This window comes from Terrapene carolina, unplaced genomic scaffold (assembly GCF_002925995.2).
Source record: "Terrapene carolina triunguis isolate 2854851 unplaced genomic scaffold, T_m_triunguis-2.0 Scaffold112, whole genome shotgun sequence".
Taxonomy (NCBI): Eukaryota; Metazoa; Chordata; order Testudines; family Emydidae; genus Terrapene; species Terrapene triunguis.
The window spans coordinates 6,408,890-6,426,328 of NW_020664463.1; the positions used below are offsets into that span (position 1 = coordinate 6,408,890).

General features: G+C 42.0%; 1 protein-coding gene across 2 annotated transcripts in view; it reads left to right on the forward strand.

The window, feature by feature from the left end:
• Window positions 1-7,574, forward strand: part of SOX5 (SRY-box transcription factor 5) — a 267,225-nt gene extending 259,651 nt beyond the window's left edge. For both annotated transcript variants that reach the window (XM_029911672.1, XM_024203263.3), the window contains exons 12-13: window positions 1,923-2,139; window positions 6,797-7,574. In XM_029911672.1, coding sequence (XP_029767532.1) covers window positions 1,923-2,139; window positions 6,797-7,100 — 521 coding nt within the window. In that variant the 3' untranslated portion in view covers window positions 7,101-7,574. The remainder of the gene's footprint in view (window positions 1-1,922; window positions 2,140-6,796) is intronic.
• The last annotated feature ends 9,865 nt before the right edge of the window (window positions 7,575-17,439 follow it).

Sequence of the window (17,439 nt, forward strand, 5' to 3'; positions counted from 1 at the left end):
GGCCATCGATGTTGCCTGGAATGGATCTTGTCCTGAAGCAATCCTAAAGTTCATTGAATAATTTCCAAAGCATTTTTTATTCCGGGTATCTTGCTGCATTTTTTCAGGCATTAGCTATTTGTTTTTGTTTTTGTTTTTTTTAATTTTCACTTTATAAATTTCATGAGACATTTTTAAATAAAATACTCATTTTTCTACTATTCACCCAGCATATACACAGCAGCACAGAGCGAAAGTTAATGATCATCCCAGTGAAGCAGGAATATTTTAATTTATACAGTAGTTATCAAAATATTGTATATTAATGCTCTGTCTCCAACTGCTAATTTGTCACATGGGAACAAATCTTTTGCTCCTCTGGATTCTTTTTAATAATACCTTGTACCAGTGGTTCTCAACCCGGTGTATGTGTATCCCTGGGGGTACGTAGAGGTCTTCCAGGGGTACATCAACTGATCTAGCTATTTGCCTAGTTTTACAACAGACTATATAAAAAGCACCAGCGAAGTCAGTACAAACTAAAATTTCATACAATGACTTGTTTATACTGCTCTTTATACTATACACTGAACTGTAAGTAAAATATTTATATTCCAATTGATTTATTTTATAATGATATGGTGAAAATGAGAAAGTCAGCAATTTTTTAATGTGTGCTGTGACACTTTTGTATTTTTGTGTCTGACTGTGTAAGCAAGTAGTTTTTAAGCAAGGTGTAACTTGGGGGTACGGAAGATAAATCATTCTCCTGAAAGGGGAACAGTAGTCTGGAAAGGTTGAGAGCCACTGCCTTATACTTAAATAGGATCTTTCATCCCAAAGAACCAGACTCTAGCTTGGTACTTTATGGGATTATATGGGAACTACCCAGGCTTGAATGGGAGCAATCTAGGGCCCTAGTCACACCACAACATGAGGGTTCCTGTGCCACAGCCCCACATCATAACCCTGACCCCAAATGGTGTGCTGATGGCAGGGAACTTCCTTCCCAGATAGGGAAAGGCAAAGGCATGGCCCTTTCTTCTCACTCATCCCACTTCACCCCAGGAGTAGCAGCAGGTGTCTGTTCTGGCCCCAGAGAGGCAGAGATAGAAGCAGGGGAGCCCTCTCAAACCTATTTCTGTAATGGGTGAGCCAGGCCCACTGCATTCTTCACCTCCTGCTATATACAGAGTCCTTCCCACTGTAGAGGGTTTTGGAGTTAACACCTCACTGGGATGCACTGGACAATTCATATCTCTCAGAGCTATTGTTTCAGGCTCTCTGAAGACTCAGGCAGAATTCAGCACATTGGTTATGCTCAGTTCATGTTTTCAAGCTTTTTGTTATAACCATGAGAGCTAGAAAGATACTTGTTTTAAAAAAATGAAAGCTTAGACTTTGATGTAAGCCTGACCTTAGGAACCAAGGCCCCAGCATGCCTATATTTTAATCCAGCCCAGGGTGGAATGCAGCAGCTAGTTCGTAGCACACAGGAACATTAGAACATGAAGTGAAGATGAGTACCATGCTTAAATGAAACTACAGAGGAACACAGGCAGACTAGAATCTAAACAGGCGAATGGGACTTTGCCCAAGCCATTGAGATTCGCAACCTACTTTTACAAAGTGTCAGGTAGCTTTAATAATTACTGTGGTCAGGACCTTGGGGTTATGTCTCATCTATGTGTAGCAGCAGTGTCCATAAAATATTGACTCAAAAAGGAAAGAATGCCACGTACAAAGCTACCTGCATCACATGGGCATAACCTGGAAGTTTACCTGCCAAATAAAAACTAGCTGTGACCCTCCTTATCTAAAAGCGCTGTTTCACAGCCCAAAGCCACAGGACCGGGGGTATCTTGTTCTTAATGACCTGCTTATTTGTCCTTCTCTGAATGGGAAAGGGGAAGGGTTCTCATTTCTCATTCTTCTTGTGACAGGATCTCGCTGGAAAGCTATGACAAACCTAGAGAAGCAGCCATACTATGAGGAGCAGGCCCGACTCAGCAAGCAACATCTGGAGAAATACCCAGACTATAAATACAAGCCCAGGCCGAAGCGCACCTGTCTTGTGGATGGCAAAAAATTGCGGATCGGCGAGTACAAGGCAATCATGCGCAACAGGCGACAAGAGATGAGGCAGTATTTTAATGTTGGGTATGGGCCTGTCATATCTTTTATTTCAGTAGAAATTGTTTTTCTGGGGTTGTCCTTGTTTCAGAGCTGTAAATGTCATATTTTATTACGAGGTAAATAATGTGTTGCTAACTATGACGGAGGACTCTCACCTCTCGTGAGCGCCTCCTGTCGGCTGGGTGTGAACCTGCACTCGTTCTCTCAGCTCCCGGCGCCCCCTGTCAGCTGTTAACCTCATCAGGTGGGTTTTTAGTGGCCCAGCCCTCCAGCCAGGTCACACATTGTCAATATGTGAAGAAACAAACAAACCCCTTCCGGGGTATCAAAACTCCAGCAGGGCCTTTCACTATGCTCTGGTTGGTATCTGCAGCCCTGCCTTCGGGGCTCAGTTCTTGGCCCTTCTGGGCTAGCTTTAAGTCTGTCCAAAGCCTGGTATAGAGCAGTGCCCCCAGCACTTTCTCCCTGGAGACTCTGTTCTCAGTGGTTCTGTGGCATCCCAGCTGTCCAGCCAGGTTACTCCTTAATTCCAGTCCCCTTCTGGGGGAAATAAAGTTCAACATATGGTTGGCCTGCTTCAGGGTCTTCAGCCCATCACTGGGCCTATTTAAATCCCCAGCCCCTTTCTTAGGCTTTTAATGCAGAGTCTTATTCTCTCCTTGGGGCTTAGGCCGCTTCTCCGGTGGCCGGGGAATCTAGGCCCGCTGACTGCTCTGGGTCCCAACCCAGGGACCCTACAAATAGTAGCCATGTGCTGCTTCCTTTAACTCTGGTGCTGCTGCTATTCTCTGGGCCACTTCCCATGTAACCCCTTCCTCTTCACCCTTATCTCAGGGGTCTCTGTCTTTTCCCTGCTTAAGCACAGTCTCTCGCAGGCCTCTTTACCAATGGAGTTTTGTAGCCTTCCAGTCCTTCTTCCCCCTTCTGGTCCCAGCCAGCCACTGACCTGCTCAGCCCCTGCAGCTCCTTTTATCTGAGCCTGCTATGCTCTGATTGGCTGCTTCCCTGCAGCATTTCTAGGCAGGCCTGGAGGACCCTCATTCACTGCTCCTTTTCCTAGGGTGGGGTGTGGCAGGACTGCAAGACCTCCAGCAGGGGGCCTCAAAGGGCCTGATACACCCCATCACACTAACATAATATGAAGCTCATCTTTAAAGGCCATGTGGTCCATATAGCTGTGACCTGGAAGTCAGGAGATCTGTCCATGGCTCTGCTATTTAATTTTGGCCAACTGGGCTTCAGTTTCCGTATCTATAATATGGAGATAATGATACTTGCCCATCTTGACCACATCTTCGGATGAAATGCACCACATATGTGCTAAGTATTACTCATTATGGTGTTTTACAGAATCTATATGAGTTAATCTGTTAGTGTCTATAGCTCCCAAGGCCAGAAACACTAGCTCACATTCAAGGGGTTCAGCAAGCCGTCGGCTAAAACATTGCTCAGCAATGCTATTGAAGACCTGAATGCCCATGGCAGGTTGAGCCTTGCTAGTAAGGTCAGTGAGGATGTAGGCATAAAACATCCTCAACCAGTTCACACTAGTCACATGTGATGAGATTACTTCAGTCCAAGGGCATTAGCAGTGCCAGAGAGTCTTTTGCTCTGTGGTAAGCTGAATGCTAGTGAGGGGTTCAAATCTCAAGAGGATTGGTTCAGAGAAACATCCAAAAGTTTGTATGTTTGTCAAGACTTAGTTCTCTGCTTTTTCATCTAGAAACCTGCCTGGAAGGTTCTTTCTGCAACTACTGTTTGGTTTTGGCTACAGATAGGTGAGAAGTATTGCAAGGACAGACGTTCTTGTGATATTTCCACAGCTGGTCCAGGAAACACAGAGCTACACAAAAAAATTGTTTTTATTTAAAAAAAAAAAAAAAAAAGTCAACTAGCCTTAGAAAAATTGGAATCTGGGCTCTGTTTCCCTTTTGGGGTGAAAAAGGAATGCTGTTTTTTATTGTACCAGAACCGGGTCACCTGTCTCTAGTTAATGGGTATGAATAGCAGGAAAGGGGAAAATAGCTGCCCGGTTACCGTTAAGTGTCCTTAGACGGTGTTTTGAACAGCTACAGTGTACATTGTTATAATAAGCAGCTCAACAGAGAAATTTGAGCTGCTTAACCCTGTGGTGCTGGCAGGTTCAGTGATCCCACTAGTAAGCACTGAAACAAACATAGGGAAGTCAGCCAACATTCAGCATCAAGAGATTAGAAAAAAGAGGAGGGAGGGTCTTTCTGAGAAAGATAGGTGGCAACAGAGCCCCCCAAATACCGCTTATCTTGCTGACATGCATGGCTTTACAGTTTTTTTTAACTAATCTTGCAATGTTTTTAATATTATTATTTAACTTTCCAGATGAATCTGACAAGTACCCTATCTGAAAACAAGACATTTTGGAGATAGTTTGTCTAGAATTTAGAGCAGGGACTGGGAGAGGGTGGGGGTGAAATCTAGGTTCCACTGAAGTCAATGGTAAAACTCCCATTGACTTCAATCAGTATTTGATCCTGGAAGTCAGGTTCTGTTCCTGGCTTTGCCCCTGATTCACTGCAGGACCTGGTGCAAGTCATTAGGGCCAGATTTTTAAACAATTTAGGCACCAAAATAAATGGCCAGATTTTCAAGAGTTTTGAAAGTCTGTCTGTAAGTGTCACAATAGTTGGGACTGGGCTCTCTTGAAAATCTGACCCTTAATCTCTGTCAGCCTCGTCATCTCTAAAAGGGGACTAAAAATGCTTACCTTACAGGGCCATCACGAACCTTAATACATCAATGGCTATAAAGAGCTTTGAGATCCTCTGATGGAAGCAGAGCCGGCTGCAGCGTTTTTGCCGCCCTAAGCGGCCGGGGGCGGGAAGGTGTGATTGGCGGCACTTCAGCGGCAGCTCTACTGCCGCCGCTTCATTCTTCAGCAGCAATTCAGCAGCAGGTCCCGAGAGGGACTGAGGGACCTGCCACCGAAGAGCCGGAGGTGCCGCCGCTTCCCGTTGGCCGCCCCAAGCACCTGCTTGCTGCGCTGGTGCCTGGAGCCGGCCCTGGATGGAAGGCACTATAGGAGTGGCAGATATTATTCTTCAATTATGAAATGCAAGCAACATTACAGAAGAACTGTGAAACTCAACAAATGTTTTTGAGTGCAAAGTGTTCCTATTATTACATATTAAAAGCCATTTAAAAACACTGAATAAGGCTAGTTGCAGAAATGCTAACGCTAGGTCTTTCTGTTGAATTAAGAGTAAAAGCAAAATATGTTCTCCCTATTTACAGGCTAAGCCCTTAGTTGAGGCAACTATATTGTTTTGAAAATAAGAAGTGATGCTCGCAGGTTAGCAGGCTTCCCTAGGACAGCAACAAGCAAGTATATTAAAAATGTGGCAAATAATTCCAAATAAATGTTCAGTTGCTTGGGACTGCTTAGTCTTTCGGGATCGCTGTGCTGTGCAAGGCTTACTGGGCAGTCAGTGAACAGTCAGGCTCAGGAACAGGGGACGGTTTCATTCTTAATTAAAAATGTTCATCTCAAGAGATTTCACCCTGTCTCCTGTGGCAAGGCTTTTCAGTACAGATGGACACACCACTGATGACATTACAATATGCAGCATGTACTGAAGGGTATTACTGCAATGGAATTACTTCATGCAGCAAGGAAACAAAAGGAGCATGAATTTTAAACCTCTAGGCTTGTTAGGACCCTGGAGCTTCTCAGGGAAATAAACTCTGGTACAACACAGCTAGTGTTCTACATGAAAAAGGAATTTTGATGGCCTGAAATAATTCTGCTTTCATTATCTTGTACATGTTTCCAAGGCTTAAATGTCCTATAGAGGATTTTTATCAAACACTGATGTTGCTCTATTTATTTTAAAACAATGTATGTCTAAGTCTGGCTTTTCCTAGTTTTATCTGCCATCCCTGAGAGGATCTACTTTTCACCAATATCCCTCACTGTTCCAGGGAGTTGTCCATACCTATCAATGATCCCTCTTCTCCTCACCCACCTCTCTGTGGACATTGCATATGCCACCTCCAAGGTTACATGGAGGTCTTGGGGATCACCCAGACTCCCATGTGGGTCCCAGAAGGCCTTGTGCCCCTCCCTACAAGCCATCAGGTTTCTAAATAAACTCCACATTCCTAGCCTATGTCAGGCTTTCAAATGGAAGCCTGGTCCTTTTCCCCATGCCACGAACAGACTCCCTCAGGAACTCCCTCCACCCACCACCTCTCTCCTGACACCAAAACCTTGCTGTTTGTTTCTGGCCCTAGTTGCACTCTGCAACTTTTTTTTGCGGGGGGGGGGGGGGGTCTTTTTTAATCGTTGGACCATGGGTGGCAGGATGTTTGTCATTGGCTGTGTGCTCGTAGACATCCCATTCACCCAGTAAGGAACCTTGCGCCTTAGGCAAGCTCCAAAGTTCAGATACAGATCAAACGTGTCCAGAGTTTGGTGGTGTTTGAATCAGTGATTTGGTTCAGGCGCCTAACATTAGTCATAGGATCAAGTGTCAAAGCTTGGAAGATTATGGGTGGGAGGTGTCTGGTGTGGACCATCTAGGGACCCACTCCACCAAGCCCAATAATGACAGTCCTTGTGACTTTATAGCCTGTAATGCTATAGGAATAGGAACTCTCTTTGCTCCTGCTCGTATTTAAATGCCCTTTTATTTTTCAACAACAGGCAACAAGCACAGATTCCTATCGCCACCGCCGGTGTAGTCTACCCAGGAGCCATCGCGATGGCAGGAATGCCCTCCCCCCATCTGCCATCAGAGCACTCGAGTGTGTCCAGCAGCCCGGAGCCCGGGATGCCTGTCATCCAGAGCACTTACGGCATCAAAGGCGAGGAGCCGCACATCAAAGAGGAGATGCAGGCCAATGACATCAATGGAGAAATCTACGACGAGTACGATGAAGAAGAGGACGACCCTGATGTGGACTACGGCAGTGACAGTGAAAATCACATTGCAGGACAAGCCAACTGATAAGGGTCCAAATATTGTGTGACCTTACAGGACTTCAAGGAAAAAAAAAAAAAAAGCCCCACCTGGTTTATCCTTACCAGTGGCCAAGCACATTAACTTTCTCATACACTGACTGTTACTTTAACTGTTAGTCTTAACTAGTTGGGACATCAGCTGACTAATAGACATCAGCCTGCATTTAAAAAAAAAAGGCCCAGAAGAAAGAAAACAACGACGATAACAACAACAAAAGAATGAAATAAGCTATGGGTAAAATAATGCCAGTAATTCAGCTGCTATACCCAAGCACTGAAGTCTTACCCGTCGACCTTTTATTATTATTTTTTTTTTCAAATAAACTTTATGGCTGTTTGTTCTACAATGTTCTAGAAATTCTCACTCAGGTACACAGTGCCAACAAGTGGCTTGTGAATGTGTTTTGTTGTTTTGTGCTACAGTTTAAAGAGAAGTAAATTTTTTTTTTTTTTTTGTTATGCACCTTAAAAAAAAAAAAAAAAAGACAATTCCTTTTACCCCTCTGCCGCCTCCTCCTCCTCCTTTTCCCTTCTCCTTTGAATATTTAGGGTTGGAGGCACGCATGTGTGTGTATGGTGGGGAAGGGAGTTGGGAGTCTGTTTCTGTAAACCCCAACAAGCAATTATTTCCTTTCTAGAGAGGACTTCTCTTCATCAGTTGCACACCACACTGAGTCTTTGAGCAAGTGCCAAATTTATACTAAAGCGCTGAACTAGTTCAATTTTATTTTTCCGGTTGGTCGCTTTTGTTTCTTGTTCTGTCTTAAGTTAGGACAGTGTTATGTCTTAGACAATCCCTTGAAGAACCTAATATACCAGCAGCTGGTGAGATTAGACTTTGTTTTCTTTTCTTTTGTTTTTTTTAAAGGAAACTGTAGGTGCCGTTCTCAGGTGAAAGTGAGAGAGACATAAAAAAATTTAGAGAAAAATATTTTATGATCTTGGATTTTTGTGTGTGCGTGTTTATGGTACTAATAAGAATAATATTGGACCATTGTGAGCAAAAACCATATTCAGGATGAAATCCCACATCCTCCAAACAACTTGGTCTGTAAGGAGCCTTTGCTTTTAATTTACACTTCAAATGGCAACATAAAAAATGTCCAGAACAGACCCTTGTTTAGAACAGGGCAGGCAAACTGGAAGTACTAACCTCTAGAACGAGCCAAAATGGATGAATCTGGTGCTGATCCATAAGGCAGATCTTGGCTGAGACGCTGCTCTCTCTACCCACCTGGAACACCCACAGGCATCAGTGGGATGTTTGTGCAAGGAGAAAGAACAAAATAACAATGAAGCAATTCTCCCATCCACAGTGGGCAGCAAAATTTGACGTATAGCACACAAATCCTGAGCCTTTGAAGTTCCAAAAGGGTTGGAGACCAGGAAAATAAATAAATTCCCTCAAGCTCTAACAGATATTGGTAATGTTGTTCTGTGCCTCAGTCATCTCACCTGTAAATTCTGTCCTGTTTACACATGGGCATGCACATTTGAGACAATGGAGCTGCACACATATAACCCTGGGCAGAATTTAGCCCATTGTATTTTCAGCGATCTAACTGACAATTCTGCTTTGTTTCAAAGAAAGAAGTAAACATAGTGACACAAAGCATCTTTTGGTGCCTGACTCTGATCCTTCTCTAAAAAGAGTGTGCCCAGTTTCATGTGATAAGACAGCAGGCAGCAGCATTACCTAACCCTAACAGGAAAAGGATACCTCTGATTTCCAACAGCAGCTCTGTCCTAGGAAGCGCGGTCTCATGTTACAGAGAAAAGCTTTCCATTGAGGCACAGTTTGTGAATGTAGGGCGCCATCCTACAGATCCTTGCTCACATCACTAGTCCTTACTCACAGGAAGACGCTCAGTATCAGCATCACTGGAACTCCTCGTGTGAGTAAGGACTAGATGCATTAGCATTTGCAGGATCCAGGCCACAGTACTCACCAGTAGATTCAGGGCCCTGACCCTGAAGCCAGTTAAATTTTAGACCTGGAGCAGTCAGGCCTCACAGATCCAATTGCAGGATCATGGCCTTAGGCCTGGTCTACACTAGGACTTTAATTCGGATTTAGCTGCCTTAATCCGAATTAACCCTTCACCCGTCCACACTACAGAGCCAGTTAATTCGAATTAAAGGGCCCTTTAAATCGATTTCTGTACTCCACCTCGATGAACGGAGTAGAGCCTAAATCGATTTTGTTAATTCGAATTAGGGTTAGTGTGGACGCACACCACCGAATTACTGTGTTTAAGTTAATGGGGTAGTGTGGCCGCACACCACCGAATTAATGTGGTTTAAATCCGAATTAAGGTGCTTAGTGTGGCCGCACACAATCGAATTAATACAACCTGTTTCCCAAATTCAAATTATCTAAATTCGGATTAATCCTGTACTGTAGACATACCCTTACTTTGCCTGAAGACATACCACTTGAAGTGTAAAGCTCCTTCTGAAGACCTTGTGCAAAGCAAATGACAAACAAACAAATGCCATTTAAGAGTTAGGACAATACTCCAATGAATGGTTTGGATGTGTGATAGCTTCACCCCCATGCCATCTTTTTTTCTCCCTCCCTTTTCTTTAGTTTCCCTTTTTGATTTCCACCTCCGCATCAAAAATTCTTTTCAGTTTTTCTCGCTTTCAGAAGACTTGCTCTGGGGTTATGCTTGGAGTAGCTGATCACATCCTCCATGTCAGAGGGTTTCTTTGGTTTTGTTTGTATTTGATGACTGTATTTTTTTTTCATTTCAACTGCCTCTTCTTGCTAGTGTTGTAATGGTAATTATAATAATAATAATAATAATGGTCAGCTGTTCCCAGATTAGTAAATTATGTATAATTTATTTCCCTTTTTTCTACCTTATTTTATTCTGTTCTGATTTGGCAGTGCAGCAAATGAAGCTGTTAAGATATTTAAAATTGCTGCCCAACCCTGCTTTTTTATATAGACATATAAAAAACTCACTCTTCCCATGCTCACCCCATTCTTAGTTCTTCATTTTAATTTTGGCCCCCGTCATGACAACTTCTGATGTTTATTATGATGGAGTGAATTAATGGAAGTGTTGTTTTCAATCTTAATTAACTTCTGCTCTCTCATCACTCATTTTAGTTATTTAATTACACCAGTCATCTAGAGCCAATTTTTTTAAGCACTCTGTTTGGATAAGAAGAAAAAAATAGACAATTGTTTTTATATCATTATTATGTACAATGTGAAAACAGATATTTGCTTTTTTTTTTTTAATTTGTTCCCTGTCTTTGTGAACAAATTATTTCTGACTCTTGTGGATTCACCTCACATTTGCTGGTTGCTTAATTTCCACCATGTTATAGAGATGCTCTGGTTTAATTATGTGACTTCGGGCTACGAGAATACTTTGTTTTAGCTCCAGGTAGGTGCCACCAAGGCAGGCATGGTTGGAGCAAATCTTAAATATACATGGTAAAATTCTGGCCTCATTGAAGTCACTGGGAGTTTTGCCTTAGACGTCAGTGGGACTAGCATTTCACCCAAAAAAACTATGAGCTTGATACTCAAGGCCTCACTCATGGGAGTAGCCCTGTTTAAGCCAATGGGCCTAGGAGCACTTGTGGGTGAGTAAGGGCTGCAGGACTAAGCCCTCGTCTTCATAATGGGTGATGTGACCGAATTCCTTTTGGGGGAGGGGTGCGAGAGGGGGCTGTGCTTTACATTCTGTGTTGTCTTTGCCTGAGACTCAGAACGAATGCTAAAAAAGAAAAAAAAATGCTGACTTTATTGCAAACCAACCTATACCTGAGAGACTATGGTAGGACCTGGGGCTTGAGTCAAACCTGGGTAGCTTGTTAAAGACCCTGCATTTCGATGCTGAAACTGATCCAGCCCAACAAAGCACTTTAGCATGTGCTTAAGTACTTTGCTGGATCAGAGCGCCCATATGTCCTATAGTATTAAAACACCCATGTTTGAAATAGAGGCCCTATTTTATTGATTTAAAAAAACGACAACAGGTATCTATAAAAGAAGTTCTTGTCTTGTTTCTTTCTTTTCCTGGGTTTTGTGTCCTTATGACACTGAGAAAAACCAGGTTAGAAGAGATTAGGATAGTATTAACCTAAAAGAGCACAAAAAGCCTAGCATATATGTGGGCCTAGCTCGCCTCTTTCCTGGGAATCTATATAGTGATGATCTTCTTGTTAGAATTTTTGTGTTGGTCGCACGTTTCGTTTCCTCTGAAATCAGGGCAGCTTCTTACTCCAATGTGACTCAAACTTCTCAGAGAGTAATACCAGCAGTGGGGAAAAGAGGGTCAAAAGAAAAAAAATTGAGGGACTGACTGGTAAGCTCAATGAAATAACACATAATTCTTTCTGAATTTATTCATGCCTTATATTAGTAAAATAGGATTTTTAAGTGCATTTAACATCTTTATTTAACCGTTCCGCTATATTAATCAGGCCCCCAGAAAAGAACACTAGCTACTATTATAGAATTTAATTAGTTTTGTAACCAAATCCTCTTATTACAAATGCATATGGAAGAAATTCTTTCTGCATAGACATTATTTCAAAGATTTGGTTTCTGCAGTAGACTCTTTCTTTAATTAAATCATTTTTTTTAGAAAGTAAATTGTCTTTAACCTTTTTACAGCACATTTTCAAAGCTTTTTCTTTTTTAATCCAAAGAGATGAGCTGCTGTTGTCGCTGAAGAAGACTCTGACATTACGTTTGTAACATCAAAAATAATTACACACAGTGGAAACTTAGACCTCACTTAGCAAGAATTCAGCCGCTAAAATTAATCGCAACTGCATAATATATCATACGTTTAAGGACATGGTTTATCAAATATGAAATATTTTGTCTGCCCACTTCTTGATAGAATCTTCCATTTTGCAAGGAAATGTATGTACCATAATTCATTAGATGTGGATCCAAGTGTATCCTCAACTCACAGGGCATGGGATGGATGTTTAGCTTGGTTTATATTTACATTTTCTTCAACTTTATCTTAACTTGTCAGTTTCCCAGATTGAAGAACATGTCAAGTTTGTTTTTTCTACTGACTGATTTCTCTACTCCCCAGTGTTTTTTGTCACTGGTTTGCTGAAACAGTATTTATATAGCTCCATTGGCTCTAAAGCTCTTCTTACTCCTTCTAACATTTTGGATTTTACAAGTGAAAAGAAAAATAGAAAAGAAAATAGAGACAATCAAATGCCTGGAGCTTAAAACAAAGTATGTGCAACCTACCATCTCACTTGAAATTTAATAAAATAAATAATTATGTAAATATAACATAGAGTTATAGATTTATATTTTGTTCATAACACATAGTGTAATATAAGTTGTATATTTTCATGTTTTGGTTTTATGTTATCATTCATGCCACAATAAATAAAAAAATCAGGAGTTGATGTACTCTTTAAAAAAATAAGATGTGGGTTGCCACCATGCTGGGTTTTTTTGCATTCCCCTTTTTTCAGTATTATTGCCCTACAAGGCACCAATAAAAACAGCAAATGTGTTCTTTACTTAAACTGTGTTTCTGTTTCCCACTTCTTACAGCCTAGGTGTGCTGCTTAGTTTTATCAGACGAATAAAACAAGGTACAAAAAATGTAAATCCAGATTTCAATTACTCAAAAATTCAAGGTTGTACAAATCCCAGGGGCCAAAATCTTTCCTGGTGTAATGCCAGTGAAATGTCAGGAGAAAAATTTGGACCCAGAGATCTTATTCAGGCCACATGCGACAGGAACGATTTCCAAAGTACAGATCTGGATCCAGATACTGGCCGCTGTGTATGTGGGGCTGCTTGGATCCGAGTTTTGGTTCAAGAACAACTCTAAACAATACATTGATTTAGTTTTGCTAATTTATAAGTATAGCTATTAGGTTCAGGAATTCAAAACAAATTCAGGGAAATGCTTGATTATCCACAAAGATAAATAAGTACTCAATCAATAACCCTATTCACAGTTAACCTGGATTTTGGGGCATATTGACTAACCACTCATTCAGTTTCCACAGTAACATGTGGCAGAAAGTGAGGCAAAATCAGTGCAAACTTTCCACCATCTCCATCTCCCCCCCCCCCCCCAAAGAAAACTGCCAAAAGCAAAGTACAAATTCAGGTGGCTGCAGTGTGTGTGTGCCCCTATATGATTCAAAAACCACTCATAACAATGAGACAGGATGCTTGGGAAAATGGGGAGCAGCATATAGCCATTAAAGGATGTGATCCCGCAAATCCTTACGCCTCTGAGGTGCTCCATCAAAGGCCTCCTTGTGTGAGTAAGCAGTTGTAGGGTTGAGCCTGAACTTGCTGAATCAATATCCCAGCCACAATATGTAGCTCTGATTTTTGCAAGCTGGGAGGCTCTTCCTGTGGGTAACTTAGCACCTTCAACTCTCACTAACTTCATTAGGATGGGAGGGCCCTCAGCATGTAAAAATGAGGGACTGGGAACAGCTTTAACAAAGCAGGGCTGCCTGACACTAGTCTCCACGCCAGTGCTTGTGAGCAGTAGATAACAGAAACACACGTCTTGCAACATGACACAATCATCAACAACAAAAAGAAAGAGGCAGTGGCTATGCACCAAGACTTGTCGGGGTCTCATTTGCCAGGAAAAGTACTGGACTTCACAGGGGCACAACACACACAAACAGTAGCCCATTCATCAGTCACACAGTGTGTATCACAGAAGTGCACCTTAAGTGTACAGTACACAAAAGTCACACCAAGAGCAGTCCCCCAAGACTCCCCTCTAACACAACACATGGCATCATGGACAGCTAATATTGCAGATTAGTTGTGCTCTGTCTTTTCCATGTCATGGCCCCTAAATTACTGCTTGTCCAGCCTCCAGGCCCAACTAGCTTGCTGCAACCTTTTACACAGGTGATTCTATTGACCTCATGGCAAGCGCTACAACTGCTAATCCCAATCCCACACACCTCACTGAGCAGAAGGCTGGCATTTGTCATCTATACCGTCACAGCTCAACTATCGGGGGGCAGAGGGGCATGACTTTTTTATGGCTAGGCTGGCGTATAGCAAAATCCAAGCTTTGACCTATAATGGCTGGAAAGGGGCAGTGTGTGAGAGAGCAACAAATTGAGAACAAGAACTATCCAATTTGTAATGAAACTCTAAAGTTAAGCTTTTCAAAAAAGGAACCTAGAGTTAAGGCCCTAAATCCACAGAATAAACATTTCAAAAGCATCTACGTGACTTTTGGAAGTGACATCCCCATGTATCTGCCTGATTGTTCAAACTGCTGCGCATCCACCAGCTCCCAATGGCAACCAGGGTAGCTGGTGGCTGCTCAGTAATTTTGGAAGTCAAGCAGGTCCCTCAATATGGATTTAAGAACCTAATTTTAGTTTGGACTAAATTGAACCCACAATGGAATTTAGTTAAATTGTGCTGTTGCTGGAATGGAATCTAGCTCAGTTGTCCAGCGTTGTGGTGGCTCTGCCAGGCAAACAGAAGTAAAAGCTTGTTTAGGTCACTTACGTAAACAGATTTGACTGGTTTTATATACACAAAGTGCCACTTTTCAGAATAGGACCACACTTCAGTAGAGAGACTTGTGACTCTGGCAAAGGCATTCCTTTTCACATTTAACAGACGTGGCGGGCGGAGTTTTGTGTGTGTGAGGGCACGTGTAGTGTTTTTTAAAATCTGTTGCAGGAACCCAGGTGAGGGGCTGAGAAAGGTTCTGGGGAGACGCGCTGCACTAAGCGAGCAAGAAAAGGAGATGTTAAGGATAATTTTTTTTTCTAAGTAAATTCCCCTGTTCAGTGTTAGAAGAAAACAGCCTTTTTTTAGGATTTACCAGTGGCGCATAAATAAGAGGAAAAGAAAATGACAATGCTCAATCCTCTCCAAACATGATATTTGATAAGTCCATGCAACAGCCTAAGTGGAATGGACACTTCCAATAGGCAATGAACATTAACCCAGCAAGCAGGGAATATAGGTCAGCTCATTAATCTACACACTGGGGAGTGATGCTGAAAATATTTATAAAGCCTTTTTGCTTAGGAAGGAGATAAGAATAACTATGACATTATGCTAAAAACAAGTGTGATGAACAGATAATTCCTAAGAGCAATCTAACACACAAATGTATGCACTTACCAAAAGGTGCAAAGATCCACGGAAAACGTGGGCGACTATAAAGCACCCTAGATGAACAAGCAGAGTATTGTGACTTTGGTGTCAACACTTGAGCGATCATCTAGTAATTAGGATTTTAAACCAGGGGCTTTCAGAAAAATTACAGAAATGCAGCCAGGGAAACTACAGGGCAACTGATGTCTGCTCAGTCACTGAACGCACATGTCAGAAACATAAAGGGAAGTGTGTTCGCTAAAGCAAAGGAATCAGAGACTTAGGCATCACTCACCTTTGCTTGGGCTAGCTTCCGGGGATTTGTGTCCAGAGTGTTTATGAACAGGCTTAGACAGCTGATCTCAAGAGTTGCACTAGTTACTATTGTTACTATTTGTATGACAGTACCATTGCCTGGGTTCCATTGTGCTAGACACTATACGTAACCAGAGACAGTCCCACAGAGTTTACAATCTGAACGGATAAGGCAGGAAAGGGGCAGGAGAATGTATTAATAGCCCCAATTTACTGACCTGGATTCTAGTCTGGTTCATGTATCATTAATGAAATCATTGGCTAATTTCTGACTGCAGAATATGGCTGTTGAGGATTCATAGGGCAGAAAGCTTGACTTTCAGGTTCCGTGCTGACTTTTCAGGGCTGGCAGCTAGAAAACACTCGTGTGAGTGTGAGCAAGAGAGAGAGCAAAAAACACATGTGTACGTACAAAAATTAACTTAAAAACTTTGAGCTGGAAGTTATTGCAGGAGAAAAACCATGGAATCCTTGCATTTTTTCCAGTCACTTTCCTGACATGATTGTGCTCTTTCCCTGTAAATTAGTCCAGGCAGATTACCCTCTGCCTATGTTGTAGTTTATTGCCCACTACAAACACATACACACATTCTCATTGGTTCTAGTCCACTCTTTGTATGATTGTTTAAATTCTCCACAGTGCTGAGGCTGTTCCTGTAGGTTCTTCACAGTGAGGCAATATCCCTTTTTGAGTTTTCATATTGGTGGAGCTGGTATAATCTCTTCTCAGAAAATCAGCCAAAACTTAGTCCCATTCATCAAGATGTTCCCTTTTAACTCAACCCAGGGATCCACTTTACAGTTGACAGGCTATGGATACAGCACAGTACTCATCTCTCTTCCTAATCTATGTGCTTGCCGCAATGCTCATAAATACAGTAAGAACGGTCATACTGGGTCAGACCAATGGTCCATCTAGCCCAGTAGCCTGTCTTCTGACAGTGGCCAATGCCAGGTGCTTCCAAGGGAATGACCAGAACAGGGCAATCATTAAGTGATCCATCCCCTGTCGTCCACTCCCAGCATCTGGCAGTCAGAGGCTTAGGGACACCCAGAGCGTGGGCTTACATCTCTGACCATTTGGCTAATCAATGTAATAGTGAACTCAGTTTTCACTCCTTCACAAGCACTGTGTGGCCTTAGGGCAGTCAAAAACTGACATCAACACTGTTCATTTCTGAACCATTAATTGAATCAAAGCAAACAGTTTGGGGTGGGATTAAGAATGTATTGATTAAGGGTTTGCCTGCATGCAGAGCTGCACCAATTTAACTTAAGGTGTGATTTTAAACTAGTGAAAGAGACTGTGTGGATATTTATTTTGATTTCAATCATGCTTATTTTGCTTTAGCTTAAGCCAATTAGGAACAGGTTTAAGATTTACCAAAATAAGCCACTTTTAAACCAAAATAATTGCTTCAAAACAGAAGCATTCGCACCAGTTCAACTAATTTGGTTTACTTAAAATAGTGCCTGTTTTTGTGCCTACAAGGCCTAAATTGGTTTAATCCCTAATGTACACACAGTTATATTAGTATAAAGGTGTCTTCTAGCAGTATAGCTGTTTCCCCTTCCCATACAGAGTTAGCTATACTGATATAAAGCACTTTCATACCAATATAATCCACATTCGGGGCAAACAGCTTTTGTGTAGCGGCAAGGACTTAAACTAAACCCTACTCTTATACCGAAATATGAGGGTCTATACAGAGGTTTGCGCCAGTTTAATTTCACAATTTAGGTTATACCACTGCAATTTTCTCATGTAGACAAAGCCTAAACTTACAAGGATGTATGACTTCATGAAAATTACTCAAACTCCTCTCTAAGACTGCTATAATAATACCTACTTCAAAGGGGTGTTATGAGGCTTAATTCATTAATGGCTGCAAACTAC